General features: G+C 42.2%; 1 protein-coding gene across 1 annotated transcript; it reads left to right on the top strand.

Annotated features, from left to right (window-relative positions):
• Positions 1 to 820: 820 nt before the first annotated feature.
• On the top strand, positions 821 to 23,599 carry pkd1l1 (polycystin 1 like 1, transient receptor potential channel interacting). Its single transcript, XM_085287362.1, has 55 exons — positions 821 to 2,558; positions 3,051 to 3,185; positions 3,343 to 3,518; positions 4,360 to 4,503; positions 4,635 to 4,840; positions 6,014 to 6,100; positions 6,421 to 6,484; positions 7,232 to 7,397; positions 7,869 to 8,108; positions 8,326 to 8,458; positions 8,541 to 8,744; positions 8,867 to 9,045; positions 9,735 to 9,938; positions 10,067 to 10,230; positions 10,326 to 10,556; positions 10,647 to 10,814; positions 11,078 to 11,149; positions 11,229 to 11,408; positions 11,493 to 11,570; positions 11,785 to 11,927; positions 12,200 to 12,320; positions 12,426 to 12,561; positions 12,810 to 13,002; positions 13,483 to 13,539; positions 13,624 to 13,974; positions 14,056 to 14,283; positions 14,481 to 14,594; positions 14,733 to 14,884; positions 15,003 to 15,103; positions 15,370 to 15,568; positions 15,683 to 15,766; positions 16,111 to 16,318; positions 16,694 to 16,800; positions 16,943 to 17,042; positions 17,133 to 17,261; positions 17,390 to 17,563; positions 17,656 to 17,842; positions 17,934 to 18,025; positions 18,131 to 18,447; positions 18,559 to 18,643; positions 18,738 to 18,923; positions 19,007 to 19,125; positions 19,201 to 19,311; positions 19,400 to 19,508; positions 19,663 to 19,731; positions 19,941 to 20,026; positions 20,111 to 20,345; positions 20,452 to 20,556; positions 20,815 to 20,955; positions 21,087 to 21,221; positions 21,396 to 21,620; positions 21,803 to 21,967; positions 22,158 to 22,310; positions 22,426 to 22,523; positions 22,626 to 23,599. The coding sequence occupies exons 1-55, from the start codon at positions 2,236 to 2,238 to the stop codon at positions 22,840 to 22,842; spliced, it is 8,586 nt and encodes a 2,861-aa protein (XP_085143488.1). The 5' UTR covers positions 821 to 2,235; the 3' UTR covers positions 22,843 to 23,599.
• Positions 23,600 to 24,062: the final 463 nt, after the last annotated feature.

Genomic DNA, 24,062 nt, shown 5'->3' with positions numbered 1-24,062 from the left:
AAATAACGCTTCGCCCGTTCAGGAGGACTCTCCGTTACACGGCCGGTCCTCGAGAATATTTCGTTTTCTGATCAAGTGTTAAATGTTTCGCAGAGAAAGGAAGGCACGTGAATAACGAATGAAAAAAAGGGGGGCGGGAGGGTTCCCGATTCACGCGGGTCTACAGCGGGGTATTACGCAGCGTCGCCGCCACTGATTTTTAGGGTTTGGTTCGAAAAATGTGTCTCAGTGTGTGATCAGTGGGGACTCTTGGGTCTTCAGAGGTGCACGAGGAGGAGGAGGGGAGGTGGCCAAAGCATAAAGCATGTAACACGTTTTCGTTGCAGCTTAATTAATTCACGTGAATCAACCCCACTTCGATTTGAAGATCCCAAATTAAGCTTCACCCACGCAGCTGCTTCACTATCACACACAACTCACTCATTAATATAAAGTACCACAGGTTGGGTTTTGTTTTGTTTTGTTGTTTTTTGGGGGGTGGAATAAGATAAGCCAAAAATTAGTTCCGGTTTCTAGGGTTCCACGTGCATGCCTCCGTGATGTGTTAACGGTGCAAAAACTTCTGGGGACCCCTGAGTGACGAGATGAAACGAAATCGCAGAACAAAGTGCGCGTTTTCAGTATGAAAATACTCTGAGAGAAATGTGTTTGATTCCTCCACTCATGGAGAGATGGCACGGTCTGACAGTGCCCCCTGCCGCTAACTTCAAGCTCTGGGAATTTCTCTTAAAGGGGATGTCGAGCAAACCGGAAGAGCTTTTTAAGGTGGACCGGCGGAGTTAGCTACACGGCGCAGACTTGGTTTCCAGCAAAAGGGCTCACGGGCAAAGCTGAACTCCGAAGAGTCACACCGGTTCCGTCGCGGTTTTGCCCTTTTCGGCGTGACAGCTCAGATAAAATAAACCCACTGAGAGGACGCTTTGTCTCGTGTCCGAGCTGACAACCTTGGATTTCTCAAACTTAGCACAAAATTATCACTGCTGGTGAGATTTCATTTAAATTTACCAGTTTAACGCGAAGCATTTGGAATTTATTTCAGTTAACCAAATAATTGGCGAACCTAACCTGAGCAGAGGGGACAGCCTGAGACACCACACAGTTCTCTGTAGTAGGCCTACCTGTCCCCGTGTTTCCATTTTACTTGTGTAATTTAAAATAAAGTTACACGTGTAGCCCACATTAGACTTCGAATCTAATGCTTAATAAGGTTAATATTTGTGTTTTTAAATGTAATCTGGCGTCGAGCGTCGTCTGTCTAACGACCAGTTTCAAGCCGTCTGGCAGGTGATTCAGGGCTGCTCCTTCAGAATATAAACTAGCGTCTCATTCTCACAATAAAACAATGACATGTGATTACTTTGGAATTCTTTCCTTTGTTTGTAATTCTGGTGACAGAGGAGAAACGAGTCTGGAGACATCCTCTGGATCAGTTCGCTTGAAAAAAAGGGGCTGCTGGGCATCAAATCACTGAAAGGCACTGAGTGTCTAATGGCTCAGTAAATGTTATAACCTGTACGTGAAGCATGTGACCAGGTCGCTTTAGGCCACCTGAGCTTAGTGCAGTTTAATTCAGTGTCAAGCAGAATTCTTATGATCATGGAGCCGGATCGATCCTTGGAGTAAAACAAAGCAAACACCTGCCGTTCCTCTCTCTCACTGCGGCTTTCCATTTAACGTATCTCAGTTTTCTGCCTTAAAGGCCGCATGATGCTGCTTTGTTGGCCACAAACGAAGCAGCAGTTCAGATCGCTGCAGAGGCTTTATTTGATGCAAGTCTCATAGTCCAGTAAAACACCCAGCCATTGGGTGTCACTGACATGTGACCTTACAGCGCAGCAGACATGCGTTGCTGCATTAAAATCTAACAGTGTTATTATTATTATTTTTGCAACGGGCATTTTGATGCTTCCGAAGCAGCTGCTCTCGTATTTAAATTCAAAAACGTCCTTAAGCTTTGCACAAATTATTAGCAAAGGCAAGTGGGGGATCACTCCATCTTCACACACGCAGGTGCAGGGCACCTGAGCCTTCACCTTTAAATAACTAGAATGGTAACACGCGCCTTAAACTTAGTAATAACAACAATAGCGTTTCCTGCACAGCAACAAAAGGCCGTGATTTTTTTTTCTGTTAGATTCCCGATCATTAACGCGATCTCCCTCCTCCCTCACGTGGTCTTTGACCCATTATTTGCATACAGTTACCCTCTCTGTTCACGCCTCCCAAACACCTTGTATGCACAGTTGCAGGTCTCGGTGCACCTGCTCCTCTCTCCTGTTCTCTCGTTCTCTCCCACTTGAAGCGTCCTCCTCAATCGCAGTTCATCCCGAGTTTCGCTCTATAGTCGAGGCCCGTGTCCGAGCAGTCATGCTCCGCGCTTTTGTCTTCTTTGCACTGCACTCCTTGTCCGCGTTGGCCTCCTCATCAGGTCAGCAGAGTTCACCCTGGTTCATCGGATGCGTCAGCGCGAGCTCTTCCCTCGGATTTCACGGACCCACGGGTGTCGGTGCCCGTGACCTTGACCCGGTAGCCTGCTCTGCACACTGCTTGGATGAGGGGTGAGCTGGTGGAGAAATGCTAAAAGAGCTTTCCGGGTCAGGGGGCATTACAGATGAAGATGAAATGTGGATGCTTGTCTGAAATTGTTTGACAGTGATGACAGTAACAGGTTAAAGAAATATTCAAATTTTTATAGCAGCCTTTTATTATTGCATATTTGAGGCATCATCTGTTGTGTGTAAAAGCACTTAAAAACAAACTCTCAGAAATCTTAATATATTCTCATCCTGAAATAATTTAAGAAATTACAAAAATATTTTTAAATTTATGAATAAAATTTGTCAATAAAAAAAATCCCAATAGCAAATCTCTAATACAAAAAACAAACAAACAAAGAATATATATGTATATATATCAAAAGTGCTGTTTTCAAGAAGATGTAACAGAAATTTAAAGCATCATATATTAGAATACCAACAAAGGCTTATTTGACATGTGACATGTGCTCTCAGTATGTAAAACACTAACCTTCACTGTGTTTATTGTGGAAGGTATGGAGTGGCTGCATTGTCTTCACAGACCTGTTACTGTGGGAACCAGCTCAGTGGTTTGGTGTTTAGAGAGTGTTTCAAGACATCTCCCAGTGAAGGAACAAAGGACGTGAAAGGAGGAAGTGAAAGACAAAGGTGAGGTAGCAGATTGCTTTCTTTTGCTTTTGATGTCTAACTATAGCTGCCGCTTCTCTTCTCATTTAAACTTGTGTTGTCGTGTCATCACTAAAGTACATTTTAAAAGCTTAAAGCAAGAAGCTTTTTGTCCTGGATAACTTCTTTTCTCTTCCAGTACCTTGAACTTACCTCTTGGAAAAGCACAAGATGGAAGCATGGCGCTCTACAGAACTGAAGGGCCATTTTTGCACAACATTAGTGTATTTACTTCTCCAGCAAGACTGGAGGCTGGGAAGACTTTTGTCATTGAAGTGAAAGGAAACCTCGCTGGACGTTCCAATCAGCCACCAGGTCAGCTGCTGCAGTGTTTTATAACACTTTAATTAAGTTATTCCCTGATTTGAAAAGGTTTGCTTCAATGAACGCATTAATTATTAGTTTACACTGTCAGGTATTATTTGCGTATCTGTATCTGAAATTGTTTTAATTTAATTTACTTTTATCCTACTGTGTATTTTCTGTGGTCTCACATAATGTAGAACCTGTAGTTTTGGCTTCTATAAATTGGACTTTTATTATTATATCATATTATTTCTTGATATAAATTATTGCAAGTAATATTATTCATGTTTTCACACAGGCAGACGGGATCTGTAAACTGAGTATTTAAAATGTTGTTTTCAGTCTTTTTTCCATTCTTTATTTTTTAATTTAGATTTAAATGTTTCCTTAAAAATAATTATACTTATCAAAATGTATTTCAACAGAAACTGAACAAGCAGTATCAAACATAAGGCACATTTTTGCTGTTACAGTTGTATTGTGTGAAGTCATTACAAGTATCTAGTATGTGTTAAATTTTTGATATATATTGTACATTTAAACTTAATATAATTTGAAGAATTTTAATGAAAATTACTTACAATGTATTGCAAATAAATAGGTTTTTAAATTATTTTGATTGTTTTTCTTTTGTTGAGAAACCGAAATTTTCTATATAGTTGCTAGACAATGCTTTATTCAGAAAGTTAATGGACTGCACTGATGCTTGTTAATGAGTTTAAGTATGTTGGAATATATGCTAATAACCTCTGAATATTTGTGTATTATTTCCACGATTTGTAGAATTTTAAGCACTTTATATCAAAGCTCTTTTTTTTATCCTTTACATGATTATTTGTGTGATTTCCAGGCATCCTGGGTCTTAGCAGCCAGGCCCTGACCTATGTCACTGTGGAGTCTCTGGGGATGACCCTAAAGGTCAACGTGACGGATGATGGCTCCTTTACTGTGTCATCCGATTGGATTTTGAATGTTGCAGGCAAATACGAAATAAGTAAGTTCACCAGAGAAAATTTAATGTGTTTGCTGGTGATTTTTTCATCAGTTAATTAATCAAGAAAGGGATCACGTATGAGTAATCCTGTCTGCTCTGTGTGTATTTTTTGTCTTCTGTTTTCTTTTTAGACATCACCGTTTCCAACCTTCTCTCCACACTCTCCTCCACCCTCCACTTGTACATTTTGCCACCCTTTCCAGGGAACCTAACGGTGTCTTTGCTCCACGGCCCCCTGAATGTTCCCTCCTGCATCCCCACGGTTCACTTGGACTCTGACGGTGTGACTGAAGGTGTGGCTGCATATTGGGCCGATCCCGTCACTCTGCAGGCGTTTGTAAGTGACAGATTAGCAGCTGAGTTCTGCTGGTGCTTTACTCACAGGGAAGAAGAAACAGCTTCCCTTTCACAGCCACACTGTCTGAACAGCACAGTGGTAAATCACACAACAATAACTTATAAATGAGTCTAAATTAATTAACTTGTCAGGTTTGGCTTTAAAAGGAAATAGCTATTTGGGGATTTATAATGGGAAATTGATTTATGTGTTTATTATGTTAAGCTCATATATGCAGTTTGGCCTGTTTGTGATTTTCCAGAAGGAAAATATTAATATAAAAATATTATATATCTAAAATATATATAAGAAAGATGTTTTGCTCACTTGAATTGTCAGCTTTTCAAAGAATTTTATCAGCTGTGAATGTTAGCTTTAAAAAAAAAAAGAAAAACGAAACAACCAAAAAATATAAAATAACTGAACATTCAACATATATGATAAATAATTTTGATGTTTTTGCCCTGTTTTTCATGTATTTTATGTATTTTTTTAATGTATTTTTAAAAAACCTTTTCTTTAGATTAATACTCATCTGGTAAATCCAGTAACTCTTTTTTTTTAAACCAATTGCATCTAGAGTTTTTCCAAAAGAATCATAACGTATAAATAATAAACTAAAAATCTTGGAAAAATTGCAACAAAGAGAAAAGCTCTTGAGGGAGTTTTATTCAGGTTGAATGTGCAAAATGTGCATAATCCTCAAAATTACTGATTAGCATAACTACGTATTTGTGAGTCATTACACAACTCTTCTACGGTGACAGGGAAAAGAGCATAAGCAAACCTTGATGTGCTCATTAAAGCTCATCAAAGCTCCTCAGAGCTTAGTTTGTTCATTCAGAGCCACTGGTGTGTTCAAACTGAGATAAAGTAGAAGGTTAAGTGTTCAAACATTATTTAAGCAGTAGCCAACACCATAAATCTGCTGGGTCTGCAGAAGGACTGAAAAAAATGCTGTAACGCTAGTGAGCCAGAATGGCATACATACTTCTGAGGCCGGACTGTCAGCTTTGCAAATAAGAATTCATGGAATTCCTCTTCTTGTTGAAGGAACGCAGTTTTCTGTAGGTGACCTGATTTTTTAATCTCCATCATCTGAAATATCCCTCATCCTTCAATGTACTGTCATGTTTTTTAATCTGAAAACTTAACGCTTCTCATCATTTTCAGAAGTGGACCTTCGAATCAGAGGGAGTTCACGCAGTGTCAGTGAATGCATCATGCCTCTATGGGTGGAAGCAGAAGACAATACATGTTGTGAGTTCTCAGCTTTCAGTCATTAAAAAATGCAACGGTTTTGTATGAATTATGCTAGTATTAATAAATTAAAGGTGCAAACAACTAAAACATTTTATAGTTCTCTTTTTTTTAGAAAGGCTCAGTATGTTTAAAACAATAGCTGGGATATTATATAACCGCGGGAAATAAGAGATACAAGATTTTAAAAGCATTTATGCTCATTGTGTTCTTTCTTCGATGAGAAGAAAAATCAAATATGAATGGAGATATCCTTTAATCTCACATTGGTGTGTGTCTTTGTGTGTGTGCTTTCTGCATGTGGTCGTGTGGTCTTGCAGGTGGTCTTATCTCCCGGCTGCTCTCACCTTAAAGGGATCTTGTGTGGGAATCATTTAACTTCAGGTGAGATTGTTTCTGTGAGAGCTGCTCACCACCATGAAACACCTGCTTGTCCTCAGCCTCACACTAAATGTAGCCCCCACCTATGAGAGCGACCATGGCAACATCACATATGCTTACAATCTTGTTTGTTGACACGGCGGTACCCTCACACGTCAAACCTTGATAACCTTCACACCTCCGCCCACTCCAGCTGCAATTTGCACTCAATCGCCACTGCTGTAGGACAGCATCACCTCACAGCATCGATCCTCTCCACTGCCATCATTCATCAGTGGTGTCTCGAGGCCTACTAGGAGTTCATGCATCCGTACATTCAGAAGTCATCCATGGGAGGTCATGCCAGGCCAGGATTAGGTTTAGAAAAGCATTAGGTTTTATTTTAGAGGTGCACCGGGGTCAAACGTGGCTGCTTCGCTGCTGGTGAGCTCATCACCGCTGTACAGGAAATGCAGCTACATGACAGGAGCACAGGAAGTGGTCACGGTGTAGCTTTTCAACCACACTAGGACGGTTGCATTTGAGCGTCAGGCTGAGAATCAAGTGTTTTACTTGAGGTGTGAGAGCGTGTACAAAGAACAGGAAGCTGTCACCACAAGTGAGACTAAATCTAAAACGGTAACCACCGAGGAGTCACAGCATTGATGCCAAATGTTTCTGTCTTTTTTTGTTGTTGTTGTTATCTTTAATTAGTGTCATTATCTTTGGTGTGATTTATCTGTAATGACCATGTGTGTCTCTTATCCTTAGCTGTGAGGATTTTTGCAGCAAGGCAAGCATATCCAACAAATACAGATATAATCTTCCAAGCTGTGACTGACGTACCAGATCCAGTGTTCGTCTGGCACTTTGGAGACTACACATCAGCCACAACTACCTCTAGGATCATCACTAGAAAATACCTAAAGCCTGGCAGGTAATAGCGAGGCATGTGCAACATTTTTAAAATAAAATAATTGGAGATTTTTTAAATAAGCCAGAGCCTTAAAAGTGTTCATCCACGGACAAGGTTACATATGTTTTGTTTTTCAAATCCTGACAGTTAAAAAAAAGTCAACAAAACTGTCACAAGGGTAAAACATGTGAAGTTGGTTTACATGCATAAATTTTAACTTGTAATCTAACAGTCATAACAGAAACTGGCAAACAACTAGAATCACCCAGCCTCTGTTGGTTGGTCCTTCTCAAGTCTTCTAACGCTAAAAAAACGTTCTTCATCCCCACATTATTACGTGCACCAAGGAGGTTATGTTTTTGGTAGCATTTGTGTGTCATTATGTCTTTAAACACAATAGCTCAACAGCTTCTAAATAAAATATGATTAAATAAATCAAACACCATGTGAATTAAACTAACCCCTCTTAAATCCCACCTTTCCTCACCATAGGTATAATGTGTCTGTAATCATGTCACATGGTAAGATGGCCGTTACCTCTGACATGTTCCCGGTGGTAGTCCAGAGAACAGTGAAGCTCAACAGGCTGGTCCACCGGGCCTCGGTTTTGCAGAATCATACAGTGGTGTTCAGTTGCCGGGTAAATATGGGGACCGACATCAACTTCCTGTGGAGCTTTGGGGATGGAACAAGCCGGTCTGGACAGAGCACAGAACGGCACATCTTCCACAGGTGAGTCAGAGAGTTTAACAAGACTTTGGGCTTTCATTCTCCTTGTAAAGTCAAATCGGACTTTAAGTTTAGATTAAGTTAGGATTAAGATTCTCTAATTTTGTATTTACCTTTTACAAACTTGTTAGTATGTTTCACTATCTGTCTTTCAGATAAATATGAAAATCACATGTAGCCTAACACAAGTGTGCTTAATAAACATGTTTTTCCTCCTCAGAACGGGAGAGTTCAGAGTGGAAGTGACGGCGTCTAACCTGGTCAGCTCTGCTTCCCTGAGCAGCCACATCTTTGTTGTGGACCAGCCTTGTCAGCCTCCACCTGTCAAAAACATGGGGCCTCTTAAACTACAGGTAGCTCTTTGTCCAGACCTCACAAGTACGTATGGCGGAGCATAGTTAATAAAAGACAATACAACCTTCTCTTTGCACCTAGGTACGAAGATATGAGGTTGTCCATCTGGGTGTGACGTACGAAACGGAAGTGGATTGTGATGTATCAAGAGGCCTGCGCTACTCCTGGACTTTATTCGACTCTGCAGGCCAGGCAGTGCCGCTGCCTCTCACAGACACACACAGGCAGATCCTCATAGTGCAAAGCCATCTCCTGGAGTATGACACTTATACGGCTACAGCCAGGGTGTGTAATAATAATACAATAATACAGAAGAACTATTTAACGGCCGGTCTCTCCATTTCAAGTCGTTATTTCTGTTGCTATACGATTATTCCGAATGATCGAGGCTTGTGTTTCTCCTGCAGGTTCAGGTCGTCGGCAGTGTGGTGTACAGTAACTACAGCGTAAAGGTTCAGGTGATGCCGAGCCCTCCTGTGGCTTTCATCCAGGGTGGCACCAACATCTTCCTTAACAACAGGAACACCATAGTAACCCTGGATGGGCAGGCATCTTACGACCCTGACTTCCCCACGAACCCACTCAGGTAGAAATTGAGCCCTGACACCTTTAATAGGCAACAAGCCAGAAGCTGTCGCCTCAATGAGGAAAAACGGATAAGAATGTTCACTTTCCTCTGGTTTTAAATGTTTATGGAAGTGGTCACGTTCCCATTCTCACCGCTACCTCTGCTGTAAGTTTAGTGTTCAGCTCAAGGTTTGCTGAGATTTTGCTTTTTAGGTCCTCCTCCTGACTGAGGGTATCTTACTCACTATTTAACTCCTGGATCAAAATTCAGTTTGTCCTATAGCGTGAGGCTTTTCCTCTGCCTTGAGCAGTTCATGATGGGTGTGTTCCTGTTGCTGCAGCTGCTCGCTTAGCTGCGCTCTCCAGATCCGCTCCTTCTGAAGCTGGTTAGTGAGCTGTGTCCACAGAAAGCTATTCTCTCTCGTCTCTGTGTTGCAGTTTGGGTGCCTAGAGTCTCATTTGTTTTTCGGCTGCACGTCTGGCCCACATAACATTTGCCAGTAGCATTTCTGAGCTGTAATTGCCAAAAGTCGCCAACATTGGGCTCAGCTATAACTAAATAAATGGCAAAAAATGCCAATAAATATGTAAATATTATATTTTGGTGGATTTTCCTACATCTTAGTCATTTTTAGTTGTATTTGTTTCACCTTGAGAAATTTAATGTGTGTTTGGAAGTTAACAGAATTTCTGATTTTCTCTGTATAGCTACAGTTGGGCATGTAAACCAGTGAGCACCATCACCAGCTCCTGCTTCAACCAGCACATTCCCACTTCGTCGCTGGTGCTCAAATTTCCCGCCAGCTTCTTAAAAACCAACTTTGACCAGTTCCAGTTCACGCTCACTGTCCAAAGCGGAGAGCGTTCAGCTTCATCAGAGACCTTCCTCACTGTAACATCAAACCTCATCGGGTGTGACCTCTTCATAAAGTCTCAATTGAATCACATAACCGAACAGAATCAAATAGAAGTGTTTGATTAAAAGCAGCACTTTAATTCTTAAGTGACGTTTAACATGCGCCTAAATGCATCCGATCCAGGAAGCTGTCCATTTACTGCCCTGAGTGTCGGGGAGACCGTGTGAACTGGGATCAGTCGTTCTCTGTCGGCACCGTGTGTGAAGACTGCCACATTCCTGCACGGCACATCCAGTACACCTGGAGTCTGTACCTGGTCAATGCTTCATCCAAGCCTTTCACAGAAGGTAAATTCAGTGCCACTGTGCAAGAAAATTCCCCCAAAAATTCCCCTAAAAATGGAAATTAAATTAAAAAAGTAAAATCTTGTGTTCTATTCTAGTCCCGTTTTGCCACACAGTAGATCTCAGCACCATGTCTGCCATCATGGAAAGTCCTGCCACCTCTACTCTACACCCTCCTGTTACAAATGTGTCACAGAACACCCAGACGACCCCTTATTCATCTTCTTCAGCCGTTACCGTGGCTACCTTTGAAACCAGAAACGGTGATGTGGACCTGGCTGATAGTGGGGCATCAACAACCAGGAGTGGAGACACATCAGACAAAGCTGGTGTGTTATTAGCTGTATAAACAAATATATATACATGACTTGGAGCGTACCACTCTGTCACTAAATGTGACTTCTTTCCTCACCCCGCAGGTTTGCCAGAGTCTAGTCCACGTGTTCTCAACAATGATGGTGTCCTATATTCCGACTCCTTGATCCAAGGGGACATTAGCAGTGAAACTTCAGTGGAGTCTGACTCCTCTGCCGACTGGGACTTTTCTTTTCGTGTTCTGGAGAGTAGCAATGCGGGTGGTCGACTAGGTGAGAAAATCTAAAATCGCCATATAAGCTCAGTCTATTTAAGTTATATATAATTTGATGCTGTTAGCACAATTTAAACGGATTAAATTACAATAAAAATACAGTTTGTGAAAGAGTTTTACCAACCTGGAACCAACATGAAGAAAGTTCCCATCATAAATAAATAACTTTTTCCAAATATAAAGAATATTTTTCAGTTATATGGGGCAATATTATGTTGCTTGACTGTTATTATTATTGCACTAAAGCTGGTTCTGTTACAGATCCAGATTATGGTGCTCCCTTTCCAAACGCAGAGGAAGGCGACCCAGGGATGTCAGCAGGGAGACCCAGAGGTACAGTTCATATCTACAATCACTGTTTATTTCTTATCTGAGATGGTTTTTACTGGTACTCACTCACGATCGTTCCCAGGTGAAGATGGTGAGCGCTTCAGTGCAGGAGACGTCTCGATGTTTGATATGGGATTACACAAAGATGAAGGGAGTAATCTAGTGGATTCTAAGCCTTTTGTGGCAATTCAGGCACCGACTTTGCTCAACTTACCTCGAAATCCTCTGAACAGAGGCCTCTTTGAGTCCTTTACTTACACAGGTACATTATGCAGAAAAATTCCTGCTTCTGTGCCACTGTGTCAGCATTTAGCCATCTTTTTTTCCCTTTTAAAAATCTCTACAGGAATCTCCTGTTCTTTTCTCAAGATCAAGCCCTTCAGTCTGAGGCCCAGGAGCAGATACATGTTGGAGGTCACTGCCAGTAAGTTTGGGATGGCTACATATAGACCAGCCCAGGCGAGAGTTATTAGAGATTTATAAAACAGGATAATGGGACAAAAGGACAAAATCACAGACATATATTATTTTTTACATTTACTGCAGTACTTTAACTTGAACATTAAAATGCCCACATTGCCTTTAAAGTCAGTCTCCGTCTGTTAATGATCCTCTCGATTGTTGTCTGATGAATTGAGAATCTCAGAGCAGGCGTCTGGGCCGGACTCAGCTGTTCTTACAGACCAATCCTGTTCCAGAGGGCTTGGCGTGCCAGGTGCAGCCTGTCAGAGGACTCGAGTTACACACACACTTCAGCATCTTCTGCACCTCAGGGAAGGAGGTATTTTCTGTCGCATGCTTTTAACACTCTTCCTGCTTTGATTAAAGATTTTCAAAGTGCATTTTTATTACAAGACATTGCCACTCAGTGCTTGAAGTTCGGAGCTGTCTGCCGATGATTGAAGTAAACCTCTTCAGGGCTCTCCTTGACCCCATAATTTTACTAATTGATCACCCCAAATTTTTTGACCTTGGTCCTGGCATGCCAGTCTTCACAGAAATGTGTGTGTGTGTGTGTGTGTGTGTGTGTGTGTGTGTGTGTGTGTGCCAAAGGACTTAGTGTATGAGTACAGCTTCAGTGTAGGAGACCGACTCCCCAGGACACTGTACCAGGGGAGAGACTTCCAATACTACTTCAGCCTTCCTTCAGGTGACCCCAGGGATGACTATAAAGGTAAACACACAAAGACACACTGTTGCTTAAGGAGCATTAACAGAATTATTATTTTTCTAATATTTTCTTATTTTTTTATTGCTCTTATTACTGTTGTCACCGCAGTAACTATTTACACAGAAATAAGAAGCAGCACATATGGGTCAGCCACCAAACCCTGTCCTGTGACAGTACAAGTCCAACCAAGCTTCCTCAGAGACACCTCATCTTCCTCTTCCCATCATGATCCTGATCTTGAGCTGTAAGAACCCCCATGTGATCATATTATGATGATATGATATGCAGATGTCTCATGCTGTCTACTTAAGAGGGCCTGCTGGTGATTTAAATAGCACTGAGCTTGAGCACGCTCAGGGATTTTATGCTGTCAGCCAAAAAGCTGCTGTTAAGAACGACTGTGTGTGTTAAACTACAAAGCATCAATCTGAGCAAGTCAACAATAATATAGATTCTATAGAACATGCAAATCCTTACTTTCACCATCTCCAGGTCGGAGTCCGGTCTGAGGAACCTGTCGGCTTTGGTGCAGCTTGGGAACAGTATGGAGATTCGTAACTACATCAGCCTCCTCACCAGCATCCTGAACAGACTCAGCCTGGAAACAGAGGCCAACACACATGCACAGAGGCACATGCGCACTGTGCTCATTCGCACCTTGTGTGAGCTTGAGAGCAGCGATCAGGTAAACACACTGACATCACAAGTGATAAAACACAACAATGTTCTTTTTCTGTTCTACAGCCCCGGCTCTCTGGGAGGAAGAGCGGTAGCATTAAAATCGAGTTTTGATCAAAGAAAAGAAAAATCAAGCATCTCACGTGGCTCTGAGGGGAAAGAGAAGGAAAGAGAAGAGAGCAAAAGACAACTAATCAATGCTCGTTTAAGCCTCTGAATGCAATACTGGTGTATAAACAGGTGGAGGTGAATGAAGAAGACACACCCAGTGCATAATGGGATGCCCCCAGCAGTCCTAGTGTACTGCAGCATAACTAAGAGAGGGTTCAGGGTCACCTGATCCAGTCCTAACTATAAGCTTTATCAAAAAGGAAAGTGTTTTTATGAATGAGGCCTGTTGTATAAAGTGCTTGGAGTGGAAGTAGAAAAGTGCTGTATAAGAACCAGTCCATTTACTGTTAATCATTCAGTTATGTTTCCATTCTAGGAGTCAATGACAGACAATATTTGCATTCTGAACGACCTGCTACGAGTTACAAGTCAGGTGAGTGGATGGACTCACAAAACCAAACTGGGAGCAGGGTTGTAGATGCTAGATTGTTTCTAATACTTCCTTTATTCCTTTTAGGTGACACTAGCAAGTGCCAAACGAGTAACAGCTCACATTCAGATGATGTCCGAGCAGTTTTCTGCATCTAGTGCTTATCGCCACTACATTATAAACCAGAAGGTGCTCAATACAGCGCTCACCCTGCTTTCACACAGCCTTCAGGTGGTGACTACTTGCACCTTCACACCTGACATTACACAAGAAGACTCAACTGCTGATGGAAACCTAAGAAATGATGAAAACACTCCAAACAGCACTGCAGTGAACTCATCCACCAGTGGCCACATCAAACAAGGACGTTCACCTCCAGCAAAGCAAGCGGTGATGCTCGTAGCTGATATTCTGCAGGCTGCATCAGAGCTCATGCTGGTGAGACAAAACACATTTAAAACTATTTCTCCACAGTTTTAGTTTTTTAATGAAATTCATCCTCCTTTTCTTGTTTTCCAGAAGTACATTTTGTTTCATGAGACCAAGGAGCACAGAGTTAGCAGCAGCCTCATTAATTTGTATGCTGCATCCCAAAACAACACCTCCACAGTCATAAACAGTGGCTCAGTCAGGGTCTACATGCCTGCTTCTTTCATCCAGATTCTGTTTCTCCAGCATGGACCGTGTGTCCTCACTGTGCTCACCGAGCTTGCTCACAGTCCTTACACCTGGGCCAATCCTACACAGGTGAGACCTGCTCAGTAGTTGCACATACAGTGATTTAACATCTATACCATCAGTGAGACTTTTAACTCTAACCCCTTTATCGGTTTTGTTTGTTTAACATAAACTGTGAATGATGCATTTTCTACCAGTTATTTCATGGTTCAGCTTAACAGGGTTAAAGGTGAGACATCTCTCTTACTTATTCTTTGGATTTCCAGGTGAGTGGACCAGTGGTTGACCTAAGTCTTTACAAGTGCAACACGAGGAGAAGGATCCACGTTTCCTCCCTCATTCAACCATTCAACACCGAGCTTCGTCACACACAAAGAAACGTGAGCTGCTGATTGTCCTTTTCTTTTGTTTGTGGAAAATGAGAGGTTCTTCATAATAAGATTTTGTTAAAAGAAATTCTTAAAACGTGCAGTGTTGTATCTTTACTCCAACAACACGAGACTAAATTTCTGCTGCAGAAAAGCTCCTCGTGGGAGTTCGCCCTCCTGCGCAGCCGGGTCAACTACCACAGCTTCAACATTACCCAGGAACACTTGCTGCAGTCCATCCAGTTCACTCTACTCTTCAGACCCACGACCAAAAAGGCGTTTCCCCTCATGGTGCTCTTCAGGTATTATTACAGCACCGTGTTATACTCATACTCAGATAATAACAGAATAATTTGAATGAGTTTTGACTGAAAGGTGAGACTATGGCACATATCTAACCGTGAGTGTCCGCTGTATCAGGATGTTTGAAAAGCCGACTCCTAGAATGCACCATCTGCGCAAGATTTACAGGTGGGAGAGCAACACCTCACGCATCACTCTGCCCTCATCCTACCTCAGCGGTAAGACCATTTTCTGTTTCTGACTTCTGCCCTCCTGGTCTTTCCTTCTGTTAAATTCTCTGTCCTTTTACAAAGTATTTTTAAGACTGATCATCTATTTGTGGAGTGAAAAATCTACCCAGAATCTCAGTTAAACTTAATAGAAATCAATTGATCCATGTATGTTTTAGCTGAGTAGTATGAGTCAGTCAAGTCATCTTTCTAACATGTACATGCTTTGAGTAAGTTCGCTGGGAAATATTGTAACAAATTCCCAAAACTTCCAGCTGCAGGTGTTGGTCACTTGGCACTGCTTAATGCTGATTTTGGTAAAGCACCCAGAGCCAATCACCTGACTGAAGAGATAAGCTACAGTCTGACAGTGGACAGCAGTCTGTGTTTGTCCTGGGACAGCCAGCAGGGGGCTTGGACACATCAGGGCTGCAGAACACAGCTAGCAGACACAGATTCAGCTGTCAGCTGCAGGTAAAGCATGTGAGTGTGTCTGTGTGTGAGAATATAAGAAAACAAACAAACACTAGAGGACAAATCTGGATGCAGAGGTGATTAACATGCTTCTTTATATTTGCTGAATCCTAGCTGCCACCGTTTGAGACCGCTGACCGTGAAGCAGCAGCAGATCCAGAGCATCCACAGCACAGCAGATGTGAACCCGTTCCTAAGGTGACCAACCGAGACCTGGAAAATAACAAAAAACACTGATCTGCACAAATATTTTTACATGCATTTTACCAAAAAAAAAAAGGGGGGGGGGGAAGAAAGAAACAGTAGGATTTTTTTGCTCATCAGGTTTGAAACGTAATAAAATGAAACCGGATTGCTAGATTTTTTTTCTTTTATTTGTATTTTGAAATATATCAACCTCTTGACCTGTTGAAGCTACCGGTAAGTTTCTTTTGCAAACAAAATGTACCGTAGATGAAAAATAGAAATATAACATTAGTGTTGATATTTAACGCATCCTCTAAGGCATCTCTCTCCTTTTCTTTGCTTCTCTGAAACCTCAGCGCATCCACTGATCTGACAGTGCTGGGCATGCTGTTGCTGTTCGTGTGCCTGTACGTCGCGGGGTTGGCGGCGTGTAAAAGAGCTGATGTTGTTGCAACGCAAAGTCAAAGGGTTCACTACCTGTCTGACAACTCTGCATCTGATCCGTATCTCTACGCAGTTACAACCCACACGGGTCTCAGCTCTGCAGCCCGTATGAGTGCAAAGGCAGGGCTGTTTTTGGTTTCTTTCAAACTTATCAGCTCCTTTGGTATTTAGCTGTTCTCAAAATATGCTCCTCCTGGATCCTTATGGCCACTGTATTTGTGTATTTCATTTTTTGTTGTCTTTCTTCCCATTTTCCCATTGTTTTCCACATACTATTCCCTGCATACAGAGCAGGTAAAGCAGATAAACTGTAACACTCCTCATTCTGTAGCACCTGATGCCGTTTGACATGCTTTATTAAATTATCTGAATATTTTTCGTACACTAATTCAGAACATGTTATAGATTAGTGTAAGAGAATTAATCACATAAAAAAGTTTTTAAAAGTTTTTCTTCCCAGACTAATGTTTTTTTTAATCTTTATATATTGACCAGGTGTACATATCACTGTATGGTGAAGATGGGTTCTCACAGACAAAAGAACTACATGTCCCAGGATGCACTCTGTTCAGGAGGAACTCTAAAGACATCTTCATACTTAGGTAAAATCCTCAATGATTTAGAAACAAGTTTTTTTTCTTTGTGTTTGTGTTCAATATGTAAGAAAAAGGGAGATAAATCAGTGTAATTTTTCATTATCTCATTACCACGTGCTATAATCTCTGTGTCTTTGCTCCCCCACAGTGCAGCAGAAAGCCTGGGCCCAGTGTGGGGGGTTCACATCTGGCATGACAACTCTGGACCTTCCCCTGATTGGTACCTTACACAGGTGGAGGTATCTGAGGTAATAAAAAAATCCTATAACAAAAACTGTTTGTGAACACACCTTTTCATTGATGAGTGGACTTTTAAGGTGGTTTGACTTGTTATTCAGGTGCTCAGAGGGCATGTGGTGGGATGCTCTTGGCTGTTTGCTGCCCAGTGCTGGCTGGCTGCGAACAAAGGCGATGGCCGAGTGGAGAGGATGCTGCGTGTTTGCACTCAGGGGATAAACTTTGCTCAGGTACAACACTCATGTTCACATAAAAACTATTTTCGGCATCGTCACAGTGAGTTAATCTACACTAGACATAAAACTTAATGTAATATTTGCTGCTGTGTCACCCCAGGTCTCCCTCTGTGTAATTGCAGATGCTGCGTCTCAAGCTTAATGACTACTTGGCTGATTTCCATACGTGGGTATCCGTGTACAGCTGCCCCTCTCCCAGCTCCTTCACACATACTCAAAGACTAAGTGTGTGTCTGCTGCTGCTGTTGGGGTACGCATGTGTTGGTGCAGTAATCGTTGCACAAACGGATGATCAGGTAGGCCCTCAAAGTTGAAGATTTGGTGAGCAAGAGCTCTGAAATGCCTTACCTACAGCTCAATGATGCATCTACTTATTCTGTATTTGCAGCCGCTGTTTGCGTTGGGCTTTGTCGATGTGTCCGCTGGTGCTGTAACAAATGGGCTTGTAAGCGTGGTAGCTGTGCTGCCCGTAGCAACAGCGGTGTCTTTCCTGTTTCGACTGCGTGCGGTACAGCCGACGGGGTCACGAGTCCATCGTGTAAAATGCAGAAAGACTGAAAAGGAATATTCTGAAGGTAAATTGGTTTTCTGTGGACCTCTTTTTGAATTTTGTTGTGTCTTTTCTTGAATTGTTCATTATCCTTTTATTTTATTATCTCCTCACAGACCCCCTCTCACTAAGCGACAGCACGTTTGACCGCCGTCTCTCCTGGAGCAGCCTCCAGCAGTGGGATGAATCCTGGATGCAGAAATACCAGGTTACACCTCAGAATAGTTTCTGTATTCCCTTCCTTTCCATTTCTCCTCATTGTCATTCTCACAGCTTCTAACATCACTGCCTGACCTTTCTTTTTCTGCTGTAGGACGCAGACCTGTCGGTTTCATACAGTAATGTGGATGAAGCACCCCACAAAAAACAGTCTGAATTCCTTCCTGGCAGCAGCAGGTTTCATGAAACCCAAAGAGCTTGTTTGTCCAGGGCAAAAGATGAAGGTCAAAAAGAGAAAGGTCTCCAAGGACGATGTTCACCAGACTCTTCCTCTGAGAGAGGAAGCTATTATGATGCCACCGACAAACTGAGAGAAAGACCAACATGTCAGCGGCGTGTCTGTTTGGCCTGGACTCTGTGTCTGCTGTTGTCCCTCTCCTGCCTGGTGCTCTCTGCAGTGCTGGGAATGAGGTAGTGAAAGTAATGTTCATTGTGATGTCTGCTGTTTTATCTGTTATAATATTGTATCACGGGTGTCAGTGTCACGCTTTTGAAGCCTCTCTGTGCGTTTTGATGTGTTAGGTTTAACAGTGGCAAGGTTCTGCTTTGGGTCCATTCTCTTTTCATCTCCCTGATGTCTTGCATCTTCATCATTCAGCCAGCTTTGGTAACATAATATGTGCTTTTTATAATCAGCTACACAACTAAATAATGGCACAAACCTTAAATAAAAATATCATCTTGATGTTTTTCTTTTACAGATACTTGCAGTGGCCTTGGCTGTTTCCTGTTGGCACAGAAAAACATCAGACTTTCATACTTTTTTCAGATTGAGGGAATTCAATATTGAGGCTATGAAACTTTGGAGCCATAGAGGCATTAATGGAGCTGAAGAGCAGCTTACTGAGTCTGCTTTTCCCTACAGACGACGCTCACACCTTAAAAAGGTAATAATCAGACGCTCGTAGAGTTTAATGTTGTTCTGGTTTTTTCCTTCTGCAATGTGAACTCGGTTATTTATCGTTTACAGCTGCTCCGAGCTCGACGGCGAGCTCGGTACCTGGGTCTTGTACGGCCACCGACTCTGGCAGAGCTGAGGAAAACTCATAGGAGGAAAAGAAGAGAGGCTGTTATTCATAAAACCCTGAGGTGTGCTTTTGCGAATGCATGCGCACCCCTCTATAGTTGATGTAAGACTTTTAAGTGCTTTTCCTTCTCATGCAGGGATTTGTCTCTCAGTGTCGCCATGCTTTCCCTGATGATGTGTATAACCTATGACAGCTCATTCAGGGAACATTACCAGCTCAACAGAGCTGTCAGAAGACACTTTGTGAGGTAGCACCCGAACACTCTTGCTGTATATCTCACTGACATTCACACTTACTTCTAAAGCAGAGAAAAATCAGATGTTATCTTTTATTAGGAACCGTGATCATTCGTTTATGTTGATACAAAAGCATACGGAGTGGTGGAACTGGTCACAGACAGGTCTGATAGAGTCACTGTACGAGCATACATCAGCCCAAACAGAGGTAAGCTATGACTTTAAGCTCCAAAGGGACTTAAAACTCCAGGTTGGTGAAGAAAACTCTGACCACATGTTCACCTCTCTTTGATCCTTCAAAATTAAGATTAGTCATAAAGTCAAACCAAAGCACCACATCGTGACATTCTGATGTCATTCAGCAGCCACATATTGTGATTGGAGAGCCAATCCTGCAGAAGATTGAAATATCTGACACCTCTCCAACTGAGGTTTGTGACCAAAGATGAACTGATAGAAGGATAGATTCATATTTTCTTACATTAAGGAATGCGTGACTTCCTGCACTTATAAGTACTCACAATTAGTTAAGAAAAATGCTGTACTGTACATTTGTTAAACTTGTAATGGCACTGTAAAATCTGGATTTCTAGATTCTGTCTCTGTACTTTAGTTGTGTTTCTTGCCTCACAATTTCCAGGTACCTGTTATGACTTCAACAACGCTATGCGGTCGCCTTAGTTGTTACTCAGGACCAAGCGCTACAGTTGGCTTAGGGCACACAAAGTGAGAGATCCACGATGGAAACTGTTGATTAACTCACCTTTTTTTTGCTTCCAAATAATGATCAGTTCTCCTCCTCTCCTGCAGGTCTGATTCTGCATCAAAACTGAAACTTCTGCGTTCAGCTGGCTGGTTGGACGGACGGACGGTGGCCCTGAAGGTTCAATTCACCTTGTACAGCCCCGCACCGAACTTGTTCACCAGTGTGACGCTGCTTGCTGAGCGCAGCCCCACCGGTGTCCTGCTGCCCTCTGTGGAAGTCCATTCAGTCAGAGTACATCACACTCCTACTGCCTGGGACTATGCTGTTATGGTCTGCAAGGTAAAACACTACACTAACTTTTAGACTGAGTCTTAAAAGATGCTACAGATTAAGGTTTACAACACATTTGAATACATTTTTTTTCTCCTTCCTCCCCTCTGACCAGCTTCTCTTCCTCTTCTTGTCTCTCATACAAATCTCATGCCAAGTGTCCAGTATGGGACAGCAAGGGCTGATTGGATACTGGACAACACCTTGCAGCTGGGTGGAAGTAAGTCTGCCCGAGACAAAATAATCATTCCAGCATAAATGTTTGTAAGACTTTAGAAAGCAGGCGCACACACCAGCTCTCAGTCAGGCGCACACTAATCCAAACAAGATCACGACAACCTCACTGGAAGAATAAAGTAACCTGTGGCTGTTTGTCTAACAACCCTGACAAGCAAAACACACAGAAATATTATCTGAAGGTCAAATTATCCATGAAGCACAGTGAACGCAGCTTTCTCCCTCTTTCTGTCTTTTGCAGGTCGGTGTGCCCACAGCGACACTTGTGCACTATGTGTGTCACATTTATCACTCCGCTGTTATCATGAGTGTTGCAGAGCTGCTGGAGAGAAACAACCACAGAGGCCGTGTGGACGTTCGCCTCCTGGCTTCCTGGGAACAAGTGAGAGAAATTTACAGCACCTTCTCTTGGAAAATAAAGAATAAACCCTGTGAGGCGATCATTATGAGCAGCTTGTTTGCACTGTAGTTAGAGTACATTTTAAGAATGCAGAGATATGTTTTCCTCTACAGTTTCTCCGTACTCTGCGTGGCATCATGCTCTTCCTTCTCACCATCAAGTGTGTGGCTGTGCTGAGGGTGAACAGGACCTTTGCCACCCCTGCTAAACTCCTTTCCCGCTTATTCTCAAGTCTTTTATGGCCAATGGTAAACACTTTATAACTCTTCTTAGGAAAGGTCTTCACTCCAAGCACTGTAATAGTACTTGCTGCAAAATAAAGCAGTTGACATTTATTGCACCTACATTGGTGATATTTGATATATTTTGCAAAGTGTTCTTGCCAAAATGACTAGAAATTGTTGCATCTTCTCTTGTGCTAGATTTCAGGTGTGATCCTGCTGATGGCATCGTCCTGCTTGGGTCATCTGCTGCACATTCAAAGCTCCTGGGCAGTCAGCCCTATTCACGTCCTCCTTAGGACCCTGCCCTGCGTCCTCTACCGGGGACTCAGAGCCACCAGCAATAACAGAGGCCTCCTCCACTCTGACTGCGATGTATTCACCTGTGGAGTTCTGTATCTGTCTGCTGTGGTGTGGACAGCAGTGGTACATGTTTCCCATAATATTACTTTTTGTTTATGTGGTTGGTTGCTTTGTTTTGTTTTGTGTGTGTGTGTGTGTGGGGGGGGGCTTGTAAAACTTGTTGTCAAAAGGTTGATTTCTGTGATAGACAGCAACCCTATCTGAGATCACCTCATTGTTCTGTAAGAATTGTGTCTTTCTTGTAGGTGATTGGTGTGATGTCCTCACTGGTTAGAAGTGCCAGAAGATCTCACAGCAGGAGGAATTTGATCACCATTGCAGAACTGGCAAACTACATCAGACTCAGGGTCTCTGAGCTGACTACTGGGCAACATGAAGAAGCACGAATTGATAACCATACAGAGGGGAGGGTAAGTAACAGCTTCAAAAAAGAAGAAAAAATGCAGAACAGTTAGCTTGCTTTATGTAGGTAGATATAGCTTGAATTTAAAAACACTCCGATTGTGGTCAGTAGCTCTTGTTTTGTTCCTAGAAATGTGCCAGTTGACTAAATTATTTTGATTCCTTCCAATATAGAAATAGACTTTTCCCTTTTTTCAGGCCTACTATCTCGAGGAGTGTGAAAGTTTAGTGGACGAACTGTTGTTCAGACTCAATGCCCTCTCTGACAGCCTGCACCTCAAAGCCCATCGCTACAGGAAGGAGAGTCCTGTCATCTCCCCCACACCAGAGCCCTCCAACATGGACTCACAGGTGAATCCGTCTATATATGTGCCATACAAATAAACTTTGATTGTTTAAAGATACACAAAAAAATAAATTTAAGGAGTAAAATCAACATATTTGAATCTCTGTGTGATTCTATTAGGGCTCAGCAAGGTCACAGATAATCATGAATGGCACACATTCAGATGACCAATGTTTGTTAAATCTGGGAGGAACCCCAACTATGTCTCACCTGTTCAGGTAACAGAAATAGAAAAGGCTTCACCCAGTTTGTAGGTATTATTTTTAAGCAGGTACTAAAGGTGAATAACGTAATCATGTGACTAACTATAACACTTATAGGTCCCAGGCTAACAAGGACATCCTGCAGCAGAGGGGTCAGACTGGATGTAACCCCTCCTCCAACTTTGTTGTGGCATCTGATGATAGTTTAAAGGGCAAAAAATGCCCAGAGTCAGCCGGCAAAAGTCAGACCGCCTACACAACTTCACCACCAGAGGTTGTGGTGAAAGTTCTGGTCCATGAAGACCCTGCGAGAGCAGTCCCAGATAAACACTAGAGTCCTCATGGAGATAGCAAATCATGAATTCATTGTTCACTCTTATATTTGTTAATTGTTGTAAAGGCATGTGGAATAGGACAGCACGATATATTAATAACAAACCTTCTACTTCTTTTCTTCTTGGTATCGAGGTTGTGGGTAAAAGTCATGATTAAAATGTTTGAAGCAACAAATCTGCTGTTATTAATATCCATCCATCTTCATCCGCTTTATCCGGGGCCGGGTCGCGGGGGCAGCAGCCTAAGCAGAGAAGCCCAGACCTCCCTCTCCCCAGCCACCTCCTCCAGCTTATCCGGGGGAATACCAAGGCGTTCCCAGGCCAGCCGAGAGATATAATCTCATATCTATAATCTATAATCTCTGTTATTAATATTTTTGTTGAATTTATCTACAAAAAGGTACATTTAACTTGTTATTTTTACCCAGTAGTAGCATAACTTTTTAAAAACTTGTTAGCACAAAAGTTTGTAACCCATCCATCCATCAATCTATTTGGAGACAGTGGCAGTGACAAAGCTTTTTACTGCACAGACTCTGGAAGTTTTTCACTCTGAGCCTGAGATCTGCAAACTCAGTGGTCTCTTTCTACAAACAGTTAAAAACTCATCTTTTTAGATTTGTGTTTGGTTAACTTTTCTTTTTTCTCTTTTTGATGTTTGTGATGTCTGTCTTGAAATGTGCTATACGAATAAAAGTTTTGCTTTCTTACAAAAATACAGGAGGTTAAGCTGGAAGTGACAGAGCTTAACATGGTCAGATTTTCATTGGGAGTGACCAGAATTAACATGACTAGAAATGAGGGCATCAGAGGGACAGATCAGGTTGAGCAGTTTGGACAGCTTGGACATGCACGGAGAAGGAACAGAGGCCAAAGGATTCTGAAGATAGAGGTGACAGGCAGGAGGAAAAGGGGAAGACCAAAGAGTAGTGCTGTTCAATACTCCAGATTTTGGTATCGATCCAATACCAAGTAAACACAGGGCCAGTATTGCCTATGTCGATACTGGCTTGTCGATACAAGCAACACAAAAGTGTTCAGACATTTTTCATAGTGCATCTTTAAGGTATACTTGTTCATTTCTAAAACAAAAACAAACCAACAATAACAATTCATTGGGTTACATACTGAACTCAGAGGACAGAAACAAAGTATCAATGCTGTTGACTTAATATCAGTCCAGTATAAATACCAGATTTCAGCAGTGTTGATATTTGGT

This window comes from Mchenga conophoros, linkage group LG9 (assembly GCF_057382185.1).
Source record: "Mchenga conophoros isolate Kocher_MC1m ecotype Shallow Benthic linkage group LG9, M_conophoros_male_GT1.1, whole genome shotgun sequence".
Lineage (NCBI taxonomy): Eukaryota > Metazoa > Chordata > Actinopteri > Cichliformes > Cichlidae > Mchenga > Mchenga conophoros.
Note: the sequence above shows the minus strand (reverse complement) of the source record. Positions and strands in the feature narration are given on the sequence as shown.